Consider the following 13,818-nt stretch of genomic DNA (forward strand, 5'->3'; position numbering starts at 1 on the left):
AAAACACACACACTATTCCTAAAGTTAGTTACTTTCTGATTTTGTAGCTAGCATGGAAGCACATTACCCTCATATATTCACTTGTTTCTGTCTATTATACCTACAGAGACAAACTTTAAGAATAGAGAAAGAGTCCAACTGAGAATCTGAGATTAATCCTTAACTCCTATATAAATACGAACACGTCTGTAATTTGATGTCTTTAGATTACTTGTACAATTTAGCTGCCGTCTTCCACCCTTTCACACTCTTTATCCCTGTGCGAGCCTATTGCCCAAGGATTCTCAAAATCACCCACCCAATCCCTGCCTGACATGGATTAGAAGCCACAAGAGAATCTAATCCATGGTATTAAATCTCTGCCACATTACCACATTGCAACCACTGTAAAGGATTTAAACCATAAGTTCACCCCATAATTATCCCAACCCCCATTTAACAACAATTTCAGTAGTGAATATGTCAGCTAAAGATATATAATATGGTATGTGATGTAAGAATCAGGAAGCCTGAATGAAAGATGACAGAAATTTTGATGGAAACTAAAGAAACTAAAACATGGTAAATGAATAGTGATGTGTATCTTCAGTTGGAGATAATCAGCTTTTAAGAGAAAAGCTTATGTTTAGAATTTTTTACGATGTTTGTGTGAAATTGATATGTTGACACTCGAGTCATGAATAGTTAAGTTTAGGCAGAAATGAGTACTTAGTACTCATTCATCCCCAAATAAAATTCAAATTTCTCACAAATATGTCCCTGAATAAAGTTCCCAATAATAAAGAAATATTAGGTCATTTCCTTTCATAGATGTGTTGCAACTTGCAAGTATTCTAGGACGACTTCACAAGCAAGGTGGTGCAACTATCCGGATGGAAGGAGTAATGGCTATTGGCTAAAACAGGGACATCAACTAAAATATGAACAAAGGAGTCGTTGAACCAAGCTTCAATTTTAAAGGTCATGCGTCTCAAGCCAAACTGAGCTTTGGGCCTTAAGCTGCTTATGTAAATTTGCGCTTCAGTTGTTTAATTAATATTGCCATGTAGAACTATTAGACGAATAAACTTTCCACGCCCAAGAAATATGTCAATAAGTCATCATATTTTTCCAAAAAGCTTTCTAAGTGTACCACAAATGAGATAATTAACTTACCAAAACAACCCACTCCCCCCGCAAAAAAAAAAATAATAATAATGAAATTAAATCTGCATTTAAGCTTGAAAGCTAGAAAAATTGTGTCATAAATACTAAGGCCCTGTTTGGTAGTAAGCTTATTGGGGGTACATTAGCTTATTTGACTAACTTTAGCTGATTGACTAGTCAAACAAGCTAATACAAGTGTTTGGTAGTAAGCTTATTGAAAGAGCTTATTCCACTAAATAAGCTCTTTTTGAAAAAGCTCATTTTAGGAGCTTTTTCAATTAGCTTATTCATTAATTATTGTGAAATGACACTTATAACCTCATTTAATTTAAAATCCTATCTAAACTACCTACCCCACAATTAGCTTATTGGTCATTTCACATACTCAATCACCTTTAAGCTATCAGCTATTTACCAAACACTTTTATATAATCAGTTAATACAATAAGTTAGTCAAATCAGTTAATAAAATCAGCTAGTCAAAATCAACTAACTCAATCAGCTTCAACTTTCAGCTTTCTCCCAAACAGGGCCTAAACCTTCCATACAATGTGAGCGAAGATAGAATTAAAAATTACTTCCACCGTTCGTTTTTAGATGACACGTACAATTTAGGCACACACTTTAAGGACAGGAGAGAGAATGCTAAAGCAAGTGGGTAGACCATGTGCTTAGCTTATTTAATCAAGTTTGTAGTGGGGGACTTCCCAAAAAGGAATACGAGTCAGTAAAAAAAAAAAAAAAAAAAAAAAAAAAAAAAAAAAAAAAAAAAAACACTTCCTTAAAAGGAATATGGGTCAACTAAAAAAAAACGGAGGTAATATGAGATTTGGAGAAATAAATCAACAAAAGTCCAAGTAGAACAGAAAGTTACCTCATCCGAAGAATCAGAGAGTGCTTTGAGAAGTGTATCAACTATATCGCTTAAAAAAGATAAAACCTGTCCAGAGTTTAAATTAATAATAAGTCAACAAGAAAGAAATTCTTCAATATAGTACAAGAAAAAAAGAATTGACAAGCAGAGAGACAACTATCAGATCACTTCGCAAATATCCTGATAGAATTTTGTTCTTTGCACCATATGGAAAATAATATAGATAAGTAACTGTTAATATAAGTTCAAGACCAATAAATTTAGATAAGGGCACCCAACTTCATCTTACAATTAGGAGTAACTTCTGATAAGAACCACTAACTTTAGATAAGTTCAAAAAAAAGGACACAAGGATAAAAGAGCAAAGCCTAAGTGAGCAGCCATGATATCAGATATGGGCAAGAGCATATGTAAATGATATATCTAGAGAGAGAGAGAAAGCTAGGCAGATAAATCAAAAGTAAAGAGATATTTTATCATATATTACAAACAGCTGAGAACAAAGAGCAATTCTTGTGTACTTAATTCATCATAAGTTCCCATTTACAAAAATTGCAATAGACATTTTCTCAAACTATCAGTACAATCCAATACACACAAATAAGAGAGAATAGCTGGACAAGCTTGAAGCTTCAGGAATGTTGTAGAAAGGCATTTAAAGCCAACGGTAGGCATAAAGAGGTGCAAAAGGATTTACTGTTTAAAAAAAAATCCCAAATTCAAAATAAAAGCACAGGTCCATTTCCTAAATACCAAGTTTGAATTACAGGTACATCTGTGGAAGCACAATGTGATCAGTCAAACAGAATTATAGAAGAGCTAATAAATCCAAACTAAGTATCATTAAATACCAAGTTTTACTTAATAAAAGGCCATACAAAGAGTATAACTCAAAAGACGATGGCAATTAAGATAAATACTCTCTCATTCTATATCAGGTAACTAAAAACAGTTTTTAAAACTCCTATTGGACAGTTATATATATATATATATATATATATATATATATATATATATATATATATATATATATATATATATATATATATATATATATATATATATATATATATATATATATATATATATATATATATATATATATATATATATATGTGTGTGTGTGTGTAAGGGGAAAAAAAGATTGGACAATTTTTCAGTAAATAGTTTCAGGTAGAGAAATTCTGGAGGTACCTCACCACGATGCTTATCCAAAAGGGCTGAAATCCAATGCAGTGCTTCAATACGAGTAGCTTCCCATTCACTGGATAAATGTCTGCAAAAGAAGGGGCACATTATACCTGACCTCTTAGAAATGATTAACATGAAAAACTCAGTGCTTCTTGGTTGACATGGGGAGGTTATATACTTATATCCCATAAGAATATTTCGTAGAAAAATTTTGCTAACTTATGATGGAATCTCTTCATCTGATTGGACCTAATCAACTCATATTTCATTTTATGTTTACCATTGATTGTACTCCCAACTTATTATTTTTTTTAGGTGAATATAACACACCCTAAATATTAGGAAATTCCTCAAGTTTAATTGACAGCCTAGAAAGTTGACATTTCCATGTTAATAACCAAGGGACGACTAGGTAATTTATTTCCCCCTTCCCAAGAATTCCCACTTCCTTTCATGTTAACTTTAAAGTGTCAACCAAACAGATAATCTATCAAATTTTCATGAATTTGCACTTTCCCCAATTTTTGTTGACACTAAACAAGCATCGACACTTCTGTAAAAACATATGCAATATTAAGAAACCTAAGAGCAAGCCTTTCATGTCTACAAAGCAAAAGCAGTTGCAAATACTCAAATTCTTCTAATAAGCTGCGGAATTCTCATTACCAAAATTTAAATAAAAAATAATAAATAAAAAAAAAAGAAATTTCATTAACAACTTCCATTTAAATGACCACTTTTAAAAACAACTACCTTTATTTTTATTTATTTATTTAAAAAAACTACCACAAAAACATAAAAACTTTAAGTAGCACTATTAGAGTTCATTTTCCAGCAACAATCTCCGGTTGAACAACCTTACTTTATAAAATTCCAACTAGTTATTGACCCGGGCGATGCCCCGCATCATCATAAATTATAAGTTTGATTAAATTAAGGAAAATTTTTAAATTACCACCCAAAAATGTAACCATTTTCGAACTAACTACCCGTTTAATTTTTTTATTTTAAATTACCACCCCTTAAATTAAATAAATGCTCAGATTACCACCCATTTTAAAAATTCGGTGGATTTTCCGTCTGTGGACCCTACCTAACGCTTATTTTGACCCTATTGACTGGTTTTTTCCCCGATTTTTCTCTTTAAAAATGCTCTCCTAACTTTAATTCACATTTTTCTCTTTGAAATTTTGTAGAATTTGGTGAAGGAAATGTGAATTAAAGTTTAGCGAGTGTTTTTAATGAGAAAAATCAAGGAAAAAATCAATCAAAAGGGTCAAAATAAGTGTTAGGTGGGGCCTACAGACGGAAAATCCACCGGATTTTTTAAATGGGTGGTAATCTGAGCATTTATTTAATTTAAGGGGTGGTAAAATAAAAAATTAAATGGGTGGCTAGTTCGAAAATGGTTACATTTTTGGTAGGTAATTTAAAAATTAACCTTAAATTAATTTAGAAGAGTTAATGTTCAACAATATTAATAACTAAATGAAAATGTAATAGGAGGTCAATATGAAAAGTTTTACAATTAAATTAAACACTAATGTATTATATAGCATTAAAGTTAGACCAATGAAGAGTTTTTGTTAAAGAGACTAAACATTAATATAATTCAATATAGTGAGAGAATAAGGATAACACATAGGATGACATGTAGTGCATATGTGGCATATGAGTGACACATGTCGTTAGCATGTTGTCCCCATGAATTTTAATAATATTATAGATTATAGATTAATTGCAATAGAGAAAATAAGGGAATTTCGGTAGTTAAACAAGCTACAGGTAAATTGTCTTTAATTTCGCATTGTAGTTGATTCAATTTATCATTTAAATTTCAAAAATAGGGTTCTTGGTCAAAAAATGAATTTAGGGTTTTACGAAATTGGGGGACTGGGGCAATTGAAGTGTATTACCTAATATAGGGTTAGGGTTAATGTACAACATATGTGTTTTTTTAGATGAAAATTTTACAGAATAGGCCCTAAAAACGGAAATTCTTGCCAGTGCTACTCAATGCTTTTGCGTTTTTGTAGTAGTTTTTTCCAAAAAAATTATATTAAAGGGTAGTTGTTTTCAAAAATGGTCATTTAAATGGTAGTTGTTGACAAAAAAAAAATAAGAAAGAGTACCTCTTTGCAACAGCAAGGATTGCTCCTACATTAAATCCTTCACCTGGAGCCGCCTTGAATGAGCGAAGTTCTTCATTCGTTTCTCGAGCAACCTAATTAGACATTTAGTCAAGAAACAATATAATGCCATTAGTCTCATTAGAATAAAAATATACACGACCTCTATTTCAAAATAATGCAAAATAATTGTTTTAAACTATTCATATACTATTCACATACTAAACTTATTGAAAGCAAATGTTCAAGTAATATGTTATTAAATTAATTTTACTAATTTAATCATCACACTTTTCATTTTCACCAATTCCAATTTTTTTGTTATACTTCTTATTATAGGATAGATCCACTAATATTTTATTACCTCTCCACACTACCTAAGGGTGTAGGACTCCCTCTTGTTCAATTAAAATAATCTTCCACTATATTTTACTAACTGAAACAATCTTCCATTATCTTTCACCAAACCTTTATAATACAATTAAATTAGGATGGAAAGAGTACCAAGTTTTTATATTTTAAACTAACTTTGACTTTTAATATCAATAATCATATATTTGGTAATAAATATAAAAAACTAATATACTGATAACATACTTTAAGATAATCCAACATCTTACTAAGGCCTTGTTTTTTTCACCTTAAAATAATGGAAAAATTAACAAAAATAATCCAAACTATTGACTTTCTTCTCATTTTAATCCCAACTATGATTTAAATTAAAATAATCCCAACTATAGGGGGTCCTTCTCAAATTAGTCTATTTTACCTATAACTTGTGATATTGGCTATAGTTTGTTTTTTTTTCTTGTTTTTTTTTAGGATTAAATTCTCATTCATTTATTTAATTTATTTCTCACCCACCATTCACCTACAACCTCAGCCTCTCCCATAGCCACAACCAGCACCCACAAAACACACAACCACTAACAGCTAACCCCCTCCACCACCTCATCAATCATCATCACACCTCCTAGAAATTTCAACATCTAAACTAAATTGGAGCTTTCATACCATAATCATATCACACACTAGACTAGACCTGGCAAATGGGTCATTCGGGTCGGGTATGGGTCGGGTCGTTTTAGGTCGGGTCAAGTTCGGGTGAAAAGATTATCGGGTCGGGTCGGGTGATTTCGGGTTTTGGATTGATTTTGCGTCTATTGATAATCGGGTCGGGTCGGGTATCGGGTCAACATTTCGGGTCGAGTTCGGGTCGGGTCAAGTTTGGGTCGGGTCAGTTTGGGTTAGGTCAATTTTCGAGTCAGGTCAATTCATGTCAGGTTAATTTTCGGGTCAACTTTGGGTCGGGTCAACTTCTAGTCAAGTCATATTCGGGTGATTCATTGGGTTAAATTCTACTCTGTATATATATATATATATATATATATTTTTTTTTTAACGAAAAACTCACTATATTTATTAAGGCTTTTTCATGGATTATAGTAATTGTTTGACTTTTATTAACCCTTTTTTTTTTTTTTTTTTTTTTTGTGTGTTTAGAACTTTTGATTGAGAATCATTTTCAGGATCTCCTGAAACTAAGAGGGATGCTCTAACTAATTGAGTTATACCTCACTCTCTTATTGATCTTAGTTTTAATACATAATCTTATTATCATTGTCATTGTTGTAATAATTTCTTTGAATTATTCTTATACTCCCTCCGTCCCAAATTACTCTTAACGATTTGACATTTTGCATTTTTCACACATCTCACTTTGACCATCTTTTTTAGCTATTATATGAAAGTCAATGTAGTCATTTAAGATGTTGTTGGGTCTATTTTAATGAATAATTTCCTAATATAAACTTTTTATAACTTATATAATTATTTACTAAAAGAAGTTAAAGGTCGGGTCATTTTCGGGTCGGGTCAACTTCGGGTCTCGGGTCAACTTCGGGTCGGGTTGTTTCGGGTCTCGGGTCAACTTTGGGTCGGGTCATCTCCGGTCGGGTCGTTTCGGGTTGGGTCATTTCAGGTTTCGAGTCAAGGTCGGGTCAGTTCCACTTCGGGTCGAGTTAATTCGGGTTTTGGGTCAATTATGGGTCACTGGTTTCGGGTCGATTTCGGGTCATGGGTCGGGTCATTCGGGTCGGGTCATCGGTCTGGGTTAGGATTGCCAGGTCTACACTAGACCACCATCAATTCTTCGTATCAAAGAGTTGGTCCTTTATGGAATTCTGGTTCATTCCATCACACACTCCTTATCTCTCTCTTCTCAAACCAACATGAACACACCACCTCCTCACTGCCACACCACCACCACCTCCTCACTGCCACACCACCACCACCACCACAACAACCCACTCACCCCCGTGACCCCACCTATACCCCGTTTCACATCTTACGTCCACCTTCAACGCCACCCATTTCATCTCCTACTTCTCCGACCGCCCCCCCGGTTCCTCTCTCTTCTCTCTTCTCTCCTCTCTCCTTGATCTCCCTCGTTGGTGTGATTGTTGTCGGTGGTGGTTGGTGGTGTTTGATGGTGATTCTACTTGGGTGGCCGAAAGGGTGGTTTAGGTGGATGGGTTTGGCTGGCAAGATACTTTGGATGGCTCGGGGTGGATGTAAAGGCGGTTTTAGTGGTTAATAGGTGGTGAGATCAGAAGGTGGTGGTACGGTGGGAGTTTAAAGGTGGTGGTACGGTGGGAGTTTAAAGGTGGTGGTACGATGGGAGTGGGAGTTTAAAGCTGGTGGTTTATTTTATAATTATGTTTATAATCAAACCAATAGCATATTGACACATTGCTTATTTTACCTGATTAACAGGTTAACAAAAGTTTGAGTCTAATTTGAGAACGGACCCCTTATAGTAGGGATTATTTTTATTTAAATCATAGTTGGGATTAAAATGAGAAGGAAGCCAACAGTTTGGATTATTTTTGTTAATTTTTCCTAAAATAATACTCCTCCATTACCCTAATATTGCAACAATTACCATTTTAGGAAAATTCACAAATTGCAACATTACTATATATGCTCGTGTTTTCTCTTTATCTCTATTCTCATCACATGGGTCCTTATCCTTATTTCTCTCTCTCATCTTAAATTTCGTGCCTACCCCCTTGTTGCAATATTAGGGAAATGGAGGAAGTAGTATTCAGCAAAAATAATTTCAATTCAGTAAGAATAGATTTTAATTAGTAACTTTAAACAAACAAATATAATAGAAAATCAATAAAAATAAGTTTTAATCGGGAAAAAAAAAAAAAAAAAAAAAAAAAAAAAAAAAAAAAAAACAATTCTATAAAAAAAAAAAATTGAAATTCGTAAAGATTATTCAAAAATAAGGTTGAACTAACATTTATTTTTAAATATTAGCAAAAAATAATGGTCAAAATCTATGTTACTTGGACTCTTTCATTTACCTCACGTGTACTCGTGTCGGACACCGACACTTGGACACTTCATTTTTAACTAAAAACACAATTTTTTTTCAAGAAAATGGGCGAGTCCGATACTTGGACACCCATGTCTAATTGGACACTTCATCCGAGTCCAAGTAACATAGGTCAAAATTATGTAAAAGTTAAAGTGCATTAAATTGTCAACTAAACTAAATAGGGATAAAAGGAAATATATAACTTTAATAACGGAGACTTTTTTTCGAGAGCATATAGAACGCCACATTGGATACTATTAAAATTAAACTAATGATAAAAAATAAAAATAAATAAAAGAATAACAATTTAAATTTAGAACTAAAAAATCTAATAAACATATAAGCAAAACTAACAAATGAGTTTAAATTAATAAAAATAATAATTTTTTTATTAGGATTTTACCTTAATATATGATAATGAGAACAGATTTTTGTTTTATTTTATGATAAAATAAAAATAAAAAAATTCAACAGCTACATATGTAGTAATAGTTAATGAATAACGAATAAGATCACAAGCTTTAAATCACTTTTAAAAAAAAAAAATACCCATTGTTATAGGAAGTTAATCAATATTTTTAGGGCATACAATTTTTTTTAAAAAGTATAACATTCAAGAGTCTCAATGTTCAAGCAACCCATTAGTAGAGAAATGGGGCAATATGCAAGCAATTATCCACTAACGGAGATGTATATTTTTAAAAAATAAATAATTAAATAAAGGTGTTAGAGATGAAGAGATCATATATAAAGATAGATATGGTAATAGTTGTACAATGGTAAGCATGTTAGTCAAGGTGTTGCAATTTTTTGGAAACAAAGGATGAAGATATTAAGAACAAAATCAACATAAAAAGCAACTTACAACTCTAATCTTCTCCTCTTTGTCTGAAATACAAGGCAATATGGCCTCCAGAATAGCAGCATAATAAGGTAAAAGCTGATCCCCCCCTAATTTGACAAATTCATTCATCTGCAAAGTTAAATTCCACATTGGATTGGTTAAAACAAACACAAAAATGAAATAATGGTAAATGCAGAATTACATATTAAAATTGGAATTATATACAAAATAATGTAAGGAACATTAGTTTAACTCTTTAAAAAGCATACCCAAGTAATAGAAGTCTGACGAGTAAATGCATCACCAGACTTCGCCCTTTCCACCAAAATTTGAGCCATGCGACCATAGTCTACAGACTTTAAAACAGTAACACCATAATCAGATATATAAAAAGCTGAAAGGGAGTCACAAAAAAAATAAAAATAAAAAAGATGCCATTTCTTGCTGCAGTAGTTCAATATAGTTCCGGAAATAAAAGAGCAAATCAAATAAGCATAAATTATTATCAGAAGTAGAAAATTTACTGGAGAATTTTTTATCTCTTGGAGAAATTCTGATAGTGCTGAGTCAGCCTGTTGTCGTATTTCATGGCTGGAATCACTTAGCATATTAAATAAACCTGAAACCAAGAACAAAATGCACAAGCTATATGATTGAAAAGGCCTAATGAGGAAATCAAAATACAAAATACTAAAGTTCAAACACAACTGTATATTTGGCAGTTTCTTCATACAAATTTCTCCTAAGGGCATGCTTGTATTGAGGCAAATGCAGTAAAGGTAGTAAAAGTCAAACTATCAAAAAATGAAAATGTACACAGTAATTAATGGGATGAGGTTGTGGTGAAGGGAAATAAGGTAGTGTTAGTATGAAGAAGAAGCAGGAGCGAAAAATGACAGGAAATATTACTCTCATAGTGGGATTGATAGTTACCTAACACCACCCCGAAGATAACTATTACTCTTTATATAATCCCACCCTCATTTCTCATCACCTATCCATTACATCATCTCCTTCAAAAATACCTAACTTACATTTTCTTTTATTCAACTTTTATTACCCCTTAATGCATTATGTTCAATCTTAGCATGCCCTAAATCTGTAAAAATTACATCATATAACTAGAGCGTACATGTGCTAATGCATGGGATATGTTATTTGCAAAAGAAAACAACACAAAGTAAAACATTGGTAGTTATTAGAGTCCCTTGAAAAAAAAAAAAAAATAGGAAGATTAGTGGATAGGTAATTATTGGTAGTTTTATTTTATTTTATTTTATTTTTTTGAAAATAACACCACAAATTTTACAAAAAACGGATTATAACACCACAATTTTTCGAATTTTTATCATAACACCACAAAAAAATCAAAAAAATTGATTTCACCACCATCTAACTGATTTTTGGATGGAATCCGTTAAAGGGACCCACGATGGACACGTGTCGATAAGACATTAGTTCTAAAAAAAAAATTTAAAAAAAAAAAAAAAAAAAAAAAAAAAACCTAACCTAAACCCAGCCAACCCCACCACCAGCACCACCATCTCCAGCCGCGCCAACGCCTAACCCAAGCCGACGGCATCAGCTGCACCCCTGAAACCCGGCGAAATTCCCCTTCCCTTCTTCTTCCCCCTCCCCAAAACCACCACAACCCTGCTTAATCGCCACAAATCACCGCATACCCACCGCAATTAACCACCTAGCAAACACCAACCACGAAAACCCTTACATTTCACCCTCAAAATGGCCGAAATCGACCATGACAGCCCTCGATTGGTCGATTTCGGCCGCCGATTTCGCAAAACTAGGGAAATGGGTGTGGATTTCGCAGCAGATCGGGAAATGGGGGTGGATTTTGTGGAGGTTAGGGATGGTTTTTGCGGTGGTTTGGAGGGCTTAAGGTGGTTTTCGGAGAGGGAGAGGGGGCGAAGTGGTTGATCGGCGGTCAAAGGCTTCGGTTTCGTCGGATTTTGTTGGGGTAGTGGATGCCGGCGGCGGTTGGCGGTTGAGGCAGGTGGTGCAGAGGTGGTGGGATGACTAGGTTAGGTTTTTTTAATATTTATTTAAACCACTAGCCACTTGACACGTGTCTTGTACGGACCCCACTAACGGATTCCATCCAAGAATCCGTTACATGGTGGTGAAATCCAATTTTTGGATTTTTTTGTGGTGTTATAATTAAAGTTTGAGAATTTGTGGTGTTATAATCCATTTTTTATAAAATTTGTGGCATTATTTTCAAAAAAAATCCTTTATTTTATTTTTTAAAAAAAAGAAAGAAAAGAAAGTGAAGTGCATAGGATTTGAGTATATTGGGGTTTTGGAGGATTTTGGTGAAATGTTATAAAAATGACTCTGCAATCATAATATAGATGGACATCTAATAACATCTTGGAAAAGTAGTTTCCAACTACTCCAGTTGATGTACATTTTGGAAAATTGTTTTAAATTGTCACACTAAACAAATAAACTACTACTCCCACTAGTTCATATTGGAGTTCCTGGTTTCCTTAGTGTTTCAAAAAGATGATACTATTGTGAATCTTTGCTTCTTTTGGCAAATTAATTTTCAAAACTTTGTTGTCAAGTCTATCCCCATAAGTCCCATTCAAAGGACCACTACCATTCTTTATTAGAAGAGATTATAGCAGGTACAGTTACTTTTTCAAAATAATTAAAAATAAATAGAGTTTCTATGGGGAAAAAAAAGTAGCACATGATGACTGAATTGGTTTCTCACTGGCTTGGCTTCCAACTACAAACATCAATATGAAAATGAGGGGGTATATGACATGTTAAGAAATTACTAATAGTTATCATATTTATTGTTCTAAGTACATGTCATGCATCATACACTTCTGAACTAGTCAAAATGCGAGAATCATATATGAACAATTACCGTCGAGGAAATCAGGAAGAAAACCCAGCATATCAATATCAGGAACACTGTCCAAGACAGTGATCCATCCAACCAGAAATTGACGAACATAGGGATTTAATACATTCATGCGTTCCCTCAGCAACGGTATGAATTCTTCGATGCTTTGTAAAACACAAGAAAACCAATTACAATATACTCCATGAAATAAATCGATATAAATAGAACTACTTCAAGAACATCCTATCCCAAATAGAGAAAGAATCAAATAGATTACCTGAATTGATCACTTTCTGTCACAATATCCTATCCCAAATAGAAGCTTAAGGTTAATTATGATATAAAACTTCTAGAGATTGTATTAAAATTAAAAAAACAGAATGAGGTCACCTTTACAAGCCTATCTAAAAGATGAGCAGCACTCTGCACATTAGCATCGGAATCTGCAGATAGCTTGCACAAAGCATCAAATATCTGATTAAAAAATATAATGAAATCCCCTCTTACAACCTGCAAAAAGAGAAAAAAATGCATGAGATCTAAATCCCGTAAAATTATAAAATACAAACAAGTACTACACTCTCACCTTTGCAATGTTGTACAAAGCTTCACATGCATAATAACGAACTCTGCTATCTTGATCAGAAAAGGATTTGAGCACAGGCGGAACAATTTGCTGAAAGTTCGGAGGACAAGTAATTAAAAAACAGATCAAGGAAATAAATGCTATAAAATTGCAACGTAAATCAGTCACAATGTACAATAGACAATAAAAGAACATCTCACCATCAAGCTAAATCAGTTTGCTAATAAAATTTCAACATTATTGAATGATAAACTACTCTAAAAGTAATTCATATAATAAACAAAAATACTAAATATGTTTTACAGTCACAAACTCACAAAGATTGCTAGTATGACTCATATGAGTATAGCTTCATCACAACCACAGCACCACTACTGACCAATCTCTCATCTCCTTTCCTATCCTAGGTCCCATCCATAGTATAAAAATGCGGTCTCAGTCGCGATCTCGGGAACGGTTGCGGTATCACGGTAACGGTATTGCTGCGTTGATCGCGGACCGGGTCGCGGTTGTAGCAGTAGAATTTTATTTAAAATTTATTAATCCAAATATTATAATTTAGGATATTTAATTTATTTTTTTATATGGGTTTTGAATTAAATTATTATACTTTATGACCTTTAAACCAATACCATAAGTCCGTATTACTCCTAACATTGTTTGTTTTTTGTTTACCCATTGACAACAATTTAAAACACAAATACCAAACATAAATGGCCACCTGTCATAAAATAAAATAAATAAATAAAGCCTACCAAACCCAATTCAACTTACACGTAATT

General features: G+C 33.1%; 1 protein-coding gene across 3 annotated transcripts in view; it reads right to left on the reverse strand.

Moving 5' to 3' along the window:
• Window positions 1-13,818, reverse strand: part of LOC145557213 (protein VAC14 homolog) — a 29,601-nt gene that overhangs the window by 7,989 nt on the left and 7,794 nt on the right. For all 3 annotated transcript variants that reach the window (XM_081618506.1, XM_081618505.1, XM_081618504.1), the window contains 10 exons: window positions 13,037-13,126; window positions 12,841-12,960; window positions 12,728-12,756; window positions 12,472-12,614; window positions 10,097-10,191; window positions 9,842-9,928; window positions 9,594-9,701; window positions 5,344-5,435; window positions 3,215-3,296; window positions 2,021-2,086 (listed from right to left, as the gene is read on the reverse strand). In XM_081618506.1, the coding sequence (XP_081474632.1) occupies window positions 2,021-2,086; window positions 3,215-3,296; window positions 5,344-5,435; window positions 9,594-9,701; window positions 9,842-9,928; window positions 10,097-10,191; window positions 12,472-12,614; window positions 12,728-12,756; window positions 12,841-12,960; window positions 13,037-13,126 (912 nt within the window). The remainder of the gene's footprint in view (window positions 1-2,020; window positions 2,087-3,214; window positions 3,297-5,343; window positions 5,436-9,593; window positions 9,702-9,841; window positions 9,929-10,096; window positions 10,192-12,471; window positions 12,615-12,727; window positions 12,757-12,840; window positions 12,961-13,036; window positions 13,127-13,818) is intronic.

The sequence above is a fragment of the Chenopodium album genome, chromosome 1 (genome assembly GCF_948465745.1).
Source record: "Chenopodium album chromosome 1, dcCheAlbu1.1, whole genome shotgun sequence".
In the NCBI taxonomy this organism is placed as follows: Eukaryota; Viridiplantae; Streptophyta; class Magnoliopsida; order Caryophyllales; family Amaranthaceae; genus Chenopodium; species Chenopodium album.